We start from the raw sequence: 7,520 nt of genomic DNA on the forward strand, positions 1-7,520 counted from the left end.
TAAAAACGTATAAACTTCAGCTTCTCACTGTATTCATCAGAAAGTTCATGATGCTTTTATTGACATTTTGCCTTTATTTGACATGACAGTGGAGAAGTGATAGAGAGAGAAGTTACAGGACTGAAATATGACCATAAGCACCTAATTATGTGTAATTATATGCACTATATCCTGTGAACTTCACTGACAAACACTTTTAATTAATGCGTTCATATAAATCGAACCCATGACCTTGGCGTTCCTTGTGCCACCCTCTTGTTAAAGCTACAGGAATTAGGGGCCATTAGCATATTTTTAAACAACCAACATTATGTAAACACAATCATGTGTGTTTATTTGCAGTGTTGTGTTGTCAGAACCATTTTAAATAGATTCGGATGACATGTTATGAGAGCTTCGTTAAAATCCCGCCCTTTTTGTGGCGGTTCCACGCAAAGCCCCGCCCCCTGTTGCATCGTCCAATCAGAAGGCAGATCCGGGGACCCACGTCGAGCTCCGCGGGTTGTTCTGGAAAGGGGCGGAGTTCATTTTTCGAGCTCGTGAGGGGCGCGTTCTGTCCGAAAGAGAGCGCGTGAGAATCTGCGTTCGTTCCCTCGCCGTAAGTTTGTGTGTGTGGAGCAGCGCGGGCTCACTCAGTTCTGTTCCTGTCCTATCATAGTCTCCAGAAACCGACTTCAAGGAGGACGATCTTCTACCTCAGCGAGTTTAAAAATCGCTTGATTCTCACTGAAAACTCCTCTCGCCGTGATCAGTGAAATCATGTCTGCTTCAGCGGCTAAAGTCAGTAAAAAGGAACTGAACTCGAACCACGACGGAGGCGACGAGACCTCGGGTAAGAAAGAACGATCGGCGGCCATTTTCACTTTCTCTTCTCTCACCAAAGGGGTTTTATTCGCTATTTTCGCTAGTTTATTTGCAGCGGCTCGCGTATGACTCGTTTATGTAGACAGTGCGGGGTGCAGTGCTTGTGATTGGCCGTGGGTCTGGTTGGATGTTCTCGGAGGAACGGCAGCAGCCGGTAGCGGAGGCCATGTTTGATTTCTGGCCGTGCGCGAGCTAAGCGCGCCACAAAGCCCCGTTTGAACACAAACAAAAACCGTTATTTTAAAAATCTAATTCTAAGCGCGGGAGCTTATTTGTGTTACTCGCGAATGGAATTTTCGAAGAAACGCGTGCAGTTGAACAGCGTGAAACATGCGGAACGGAAGCGTCCGCGCGCTGCTTTATTGTTGTTGTGCTTTAGCTTAGCCTAGCCACGTCTCCGCCATGATGTAGCACAGACTAATGGTTGTTTGTGGACTTTAAATGGTGAATGATAATGGAAATGAACGCGAAGCGACTTTACACGCTCATCGCGCGCTCGTGTGATTTTGGACTCGCGTCGGAAGCAGGTGCAGCGCGAGCGATTCCGTGCACATTTAAACCACGCGGCTTCTGCGCGGCTCCCTCTGAGTTCAATACATCGGATTGTTTTCGCGTCACTGAAAATGTACCGTTAATAATACTTTTGTTTTAAAGAAATTATGCACAGATGTGTTTTTTTATTATATATATATATTTTTATTAATATTTACCTAATTCTATTTTTTTCTTCAACTTTTAGAAAAAGAACAACAAGAAGCCATCGAGCACATTGATGAAGTACAGAATGAAATTGACAGGTATGTTGAGCTCTATTGAATGCATTATCTACGCTTTAACAAATACCGCGGTATAAATCATTACTCAGTGCGGTAACGCGTGTGAATGGATATAACTTTTTTTTTTTTTTCTGATCTTGTTCAGACTTAATGAGCAGGCGAGTGAGGAAATTCTCAAAGTTGAACAGAAATACAACAAACTTCGCCAGCCGTTCTTTCAGAAGAGGTCAGAACTCATCGCCAAAATCCCCAACTTTTGGGTCACAACATTTGTCAACCACCCACAAGGTAAGATCCCGTGCAAACTCTTGACACTATGGTTTACACTGTGTATCCAAGCTGTTTAATGTAATATTGTTTGATTTTTGTAGTCTCAGCTCTTCTTGGGGAGGAAGATGAGGAGGCGCTTCACTATCTGACCAGAGTAGAGGTGACAGAGTTTGAAGACATCAAATCCGGCTACAGAATAGATTTTGTAAGTGGTCAAAAAAAATAAAAAGGTTTTTTTTGTGTGTGTGTGTGGCTTGGAGCTTTTGTTTTCATAACTCAACATTTCTTTGCCGTTTCGTTTTAGTATTTCGATGAAAACATGTATTTCGAGAACAAAGTCCTCTCCAAAGAAATTCACCTGAACGAAAGTGGAGACCCAACCTCAAAGTCAACAGAGATCAAATGGAAACCAGGAAAAGTATGGATGATTGTTTGTTAACTTTGCATTCTCTGTCAAATAGTTTTACAATTCTGAGTTTTTATGTGAAACTTTCTCTTCTTTCGCAGGACCTCACAAGTCGGGCCAGTCAGACACAGAGTAAAGCGGGCAAGAAGAGGCAACATGAAGAGCCTGAGAGTTTCTTCACCTGGTTCACCGATCACGCTGATTCAGGGGCGGACGAGTTGGGCGAAGTCATTAAAGACGACATCTGGCCGAATCCCCTACAGTACTATTTGGTGAGACTGGAACAACGGCCACACACTGATAGAAAAACACAATTATTTTTGCCTAAAACTTTCCATTCCAGCTGGTTAAATCGTGCGACTGGACAGCTCTTCCGGTTTATGTGGCTGAATGGAAATTATGAGTAAATGATTTGCATTTCAAATTTTAACTTACCTGATCAACTTTTTGCAGGTCCCAGACATGGAGGATGAGGAGGGAGAGGATGAGGAGGAAGATGAGGAAGGCCTGGATGATATTGATGAAGAGGGGGAAGATGATGGAGAGGAAGATGATGATGATGACGGAGAGGTAAGTAACCAAACAGATTTTTTTAACGTTTAAAAAAATAAATAATTAAGTTTGTTGTTCGGTTGAAGTTTTTATATATATATAATAAATTCTACTTAAAAATTTTTTCCCGCTCATTTCTAAGAGTGCCAGAAATGTTCTTGCTTTATTTATATAAAAAGTTTGAAACGGTCTTCAAGTATTGAACAAACTACAATCAATCTCTCCCTTTCTCCAAAAAAAAAAAAAAAAATATATATATATATATATATATATATATTAGTTCAGTAATTTCACTTAAATGACAATTAATAGGTAATTTTCATTGCCATTTAAGTGAAATTACTTAATTTAAATATACAAAGCTTGATCAAAATAATTCTAGAAGAAAATCTATATATATTTTCATAAGATATATATCTATCTATATATATATATATATCTCTTATGAAAATGAAAAGTGCCTCTAATTCATCCGTTGTCTTGTTTCAGGACGATGACGGCGAGGATGACTGAAGCTGAATTAGAGGAATATTATCCACATTTCCCAGTCCTGTTTCCAAATTGCTTCTTTGGCTTTTTTGTTATTTTTGGGGAGCAAGATGCTTCTTTTTCCTCTTCAGATTGTTTTTTGGTTTTGAGCTCCATCTTTCCTCTATCCTGAACTTGCCATGTTGAAGTCCCAGACTCACAATAAAATGACTGAAAAATCTTGCCGACATGGCGCATCTACCATCTCAATTTCCAAATGCATTTCGAGGTAAAAAGCAAAACACTGTAGTTATTGGCTGCACGCCGTCTGGAGTAGACTTGCGAATAGTGTTTTCTGTTTGTTTTTTTTATAAATATATATGTACAAATATGTATTATTTTTCTTCCTGTTAAAGTTTTGTGTGGTTAATTGAACAGAAGCCATGGTGCGCAGTGATCTGCTAGCTCTAGCGTTCTCCACCGTTTTGTTACTTTATTCTTGAAGTACTACTTTACTCATCAGTAGTTCATCCTCTTGTATCCATGTCAGTTCAGGAGGGCTGAGGAAAGAGGGTATGTGGACACCATCATTGAGTCTTTGATTTTTATCTTGTCTTGTTTTACAGACACTCACCAGATTTGAAATGGATTACATTTTTGATAAAGAAAATAAAATCTTCAAAAAAAAAAAAATTGAAATTGAAATCATGCTTGTAACTTTTTCCCCTTCTGACTCACTGAAGTTTGTGTAGTGGTTGTATTACCGTAAGACACACTTTTAACTGTTCAGTTGGTTTTGCTCAATAAAACACTGTTTGGGATTCATCCAGTTGCAAAGAAAATGCAATAAAGTTACTGTTTTTTGTTCGTTTTAAAAAGTCAGTAGGTATTTTAATTTCACACGGGTAAAAAACAAAACCAAGCATTCTAGTCATATAAAAAAATATCTTTATTAAACGGATATATTGTGGTGTGGCTAATCGTCAGCTTCTGAAAGATTTGGGTGTCATCAGCAGTGTCGATGCGAAGTGTTCCTGCAGAAGTCTGTCGACGATGAGCGCCACAAACGTCTGGTCCGAAGCTTCGAACTCTTCTCGGTTCACCGTCCTGGGCCAGTCGCTGGGCTGGAACGCCCAACCTTTAACCAAGAGGAGACGTCGCGTTATTATACCATTTACACTGAGGTTTCAGGTTACATGTATAAGGGAAGTTGTTTAATTCTTGTTTAAAGTTCACTTTAGTGAAGAAAAAAAAAACCCACTACAAATTAAGTAATTTAACCAGCACTTTATATATAAACGTGTGTGTGTGTATATATATATATATATATATATATATATATATGTGTGTGTGTGTGCTGGGTAGTAACTGATTACATGTAATCTGGATTACTTAATCAGATTCCAATAATTAAGTATTTGTAATTAGATCAGTTACTACAGGTTTTCAATAGATTACACGGTTAGATGTTCAATAGATTGCACGGTCACAATGGCAGTAAATTCTAAAAATGTCACTTTTATAAGTTGTTTAATTCTTGTTTAAAGTTCACTTTAGTAAAAAAAAAAAAAATCAGTAACCCACTACAAATTTTAAGTAATTTAACCAGCATTTTATATATAAAGATCCATGTGTGCGTGTATATATATATATATATGTGTGTGTGTGTGTGTGTGTCTTATATCTGTGTGTTCAGAAGCTCTTCCAGGTTTGTGGAATTGCACACACAGACCATGTGACTATCACTGAAAACAGACGCACGTTGCATTTGATCACTGGATTTACACATCGTTTCACTTTTAACAAGTGTTTTCTCAACATTAATCATGACAAATACGTTAAATATTATTTGAATTATCACAGTAATTTAACCATGTATCTGTTTTGTCTTTCAAACACATAACGAACATGTGCAAACTCAAGTTGATTCCATGTTTATATGCAATGCAGGGATTCCCAAACTTGACGTAAGTGCTTAGATTTTAAGTTAAAAACTTAGGTCAATAATAAAATTACGTCAGTAATAATAAATAAAATTAAGTTCACAGTTTTGATGTTAGTTAATGGTCACATGACATGCAGATATACAATTTTTTTAAAGTAAATGTTTGTTTATATTTTACAATTATTTTAATTTTTTAATTTGACATTTTTATAATTTAATTAAAACCTTTTGATTAAACTCACAAACCCCTTCAGTTCTATCATGAACCACAGTCTGCGAAACCCTGCCTTAATGTAATATTTAATGCACTTCATATTATTTATAAAGAATGGAATATATTTTCGGTTACACTTTATTTTAAGGTGCTCTTGTTACAGTGTAATTATACATTTAGGTACTGAGCAACATTGAGTAACTAACGTTACATGCATTTAATAGGGTTAGGATTAGGGTGTGTTTTAGTGTTAGTTGCATGAAATTATGCGTAATTATACTATATATAAACACACACACACACACACACACACACATGAAACATAAGTATGACTTATGTTTCATTTACGGAGTAACTTATAAAGATATACGGCATAATTTGTAAGTAATCTAAAAAAAAAAATTAAACACACACACACACACACCACAATCTCACAGAACAAAACTACTTATGTTTCATTTATCCGGAATAACTTCTAAATATGTATATATATACACGGTATAGATGTTTGTAAGCACGGAACACGCACCTAGGTGTGTTTTGCAGCGCGGGCAGGAGGCGACGGTCCACGAGTGACCGGGGAACCAGGAGAAGTGACTGTCCGCCGGCCAGTGCTTCAGAACATCTGCTCGCTTAAAGGTCACGACCTCAAACTGGAAGCCTTGCGGATTCTCGAAGAGCTGGACCGAGACGACCTTCCCTGCGATCACCGTGTCGTTCCGGTGTGACAGAGCCAGGCGACTGGGCACGAACCTCAGATCCGTGTCTTCCGCCACCTCGTGCCCGCAGGACCGGCACAGCATCAGCCCCGAACACCCGAGACCGAGCCGAACCCACACACACAACAACAGCGACACAACTACAACAACAACATCAACACACCGCGCGGCGGGAAACTTGACTAGAAGAAACATCCTCAGAGAACTTTAGACTTCCCGCCACTGACACGAGCGAAAATAACACGTGTTTCTCGCTTAAAGGCGTTTAAACACGTTTATTTATAACATAAAAAATAAAAATGTTTTAAAAAGCGAATTAGCAAACTACATTGCTAAGTTCCTACAGACACGCAAACCATTGGAGCGTCACTGGGAAAACACTGCGTTAATGACAGCGCCCTCTGAAGGCGGGATGAATTAGTTCATAAAATACAATGGATACAATTTTAAAATTATTTTTTTAAAGGTGGTCTCTAATCAAACGAAGTTAAATTTAAAGGATGGCTTTGTTTTGGGGTTTTTGGTTGCACTTATATTAAGTTTAAATAGGCCTATGTGTATTGTGTATAGACACGTGTCTAATGTTTTTTATTTATTGTCATTGTTTATAAGTTGAGCTATAAAAGCTCAACTTATAAACAATTTTATACAAAATATAAAAGGTAATTGTGACTTTTTCCTTAGAAAATGTGCAATTCTGACTTTATAACTTGCAAGTGAGAGTTTGTATTTCACTATTCTGAGAAAAAAAAGAATTGAATGAGATGATAAACAATTTTGAGGATAAAATAAAAATAAGAATTGTGAGATTTAAAAAAACAAATGCAATTACTTTTTTTTATTCCCTTGCAGAAAACAATCTTCCATACTGAGCTGACGTAATAAATAGAAATGGATCTGATGAACTCTGATGTTTTGTGGTGTTAATTGGTATGCTGAACCCTTTTAAAGAAATACTTTCTTAAATAACAATACAGGCATATTTATGAGTTTACATCTCGCAATTCTGACGTTATTTATCAGAATTGTGAGATATAAAGTCAGAATTGCATAAAGTCGCAATTGCGTGTTATAAAGTCAAAATTGCGAGATATAAAGTCAAAATTGCGTAAAATAAAGTCAGAATTGCGTGAAATGAAGTCGCAATTGCATGTTATAAAGTCAGAATTGCGAGATATAAAGTCAGAATTGCGTGAAATGAAGTCGCAATTGCGTGTTATAAAGTCAGAATTCTGACTTTTTCTCACAATTGCGACTTTATATCACGCAATTCTGACTTTATAACACATAATTGCGAGTTTATGTC

At 37.4% G+C, this 7,520-nt stretch overlaps 2 protein-coding genes across 2 annotated transcripts; one reads left to right on the plus strand and one right to left on the minus strand.

Annotated features, from left to right (window-relative positions):
* The first annotated feature begins 514 nt into the window (after positions 1-514).
* Positions 515-4,178, plus strand: seta (SET nuclear proto-oncogene a). The gene is made up of 8 exons (XM_084087007.1): positions 515-832; positions 1,604-1,661; positions 1,786-1,928; positions 2,012-2,115; positions 2,215-2,328; positions 2,418-2,588; positions 2,770-2,886; positions 3,358-4,178. The coding sequence occupies exons 1-8, from the start codon at positions 760-762 to the stop codon at positions 3,379-3,381; spliced, it is 804 nt and encodes a 267-aa protein (XP_083943133.1). The 5' UTR covers positions 515-759; the 3' UTR covers positions 3,382-4,178.
* Positions 4,179-4,267: 89 nt separating this feature from the next.
* On the minus strand, positions 4,268-6,605 carry LOC311066038 (uncharacterized protein). The gene is made up of 2 exons (XM_084087008.1): positions 6,025-6,605; positions 4,268-4,474 (listed from the first exon to the last, which is right to left on the minus strand). Exons 1-2 carry the CDS (start codon positions 6,407-6,409, stop codon positions 4,320-4,322), a joined length of 540 nt encoding a protein of 179 aa, XP_083943134.1. The 5' UTR covers positions 6,410-6,605; the 3' UTR covers positions 4,268-4,319.
* Between the last annotated feature and the right edge of the window lie 915 nt (positions 6,606-7,520).

The sequence above is a fragment of the Abramis brama genome (assembly GCF_963993115.1).
Source record: "Abramis brama genome assembly, chromosome: 16".
NCBI classification, from domain to species: Eukaryota; Metazoa; Chordata; class Actinopteri; order Cypriniformes; family Leuciscidae; genus Abramis; species Abramis brama.

What these genes read in the sequence shown, in the direction of transcription:
- LOC311066038 (XM_084087008.1), bottom strand. Translation starts at nt 6,409, where the DNA reads ATGTTTCTTCTAGTCAAGTTTCCCGCCGCGCGGTGTGTTGATGTTGTT. An exon ending in GCGCTGCAAAACACACCTAG is followed by an intron (nt 4,475 to 6,024) that starts GTGCGTGTTCCG and finishes TCTTGGTTAAAG; the next exon opens with GTTGGGCGTTCCAGCCCAGC.
- seta (XM_084087007.1), top strand. Translation starts at nt 760, where the DNA reads ATGTCTGCTTCAGCGGCTAAAGTCAGTAAAAAGGAACTGAACTCGAAC. An exon ending in GTACAGAATGAAATTGACAG is followed by an intron (nt 1,662 to 1,785) that starts GTATGTTGAGCT and finishes GATCTTGTTCAG; the next exon opens with ACTTAATGAGCAGGCGAGTG. An exon ending in ATGATGATGATGACGGAGAG is followed by an intron (nt 2,887 to 3,357) that starts GTAAGTAACCAA and finishes GTCTTGTTTCAG; the next exon opens with GACGATGACGGCGAGGATGA.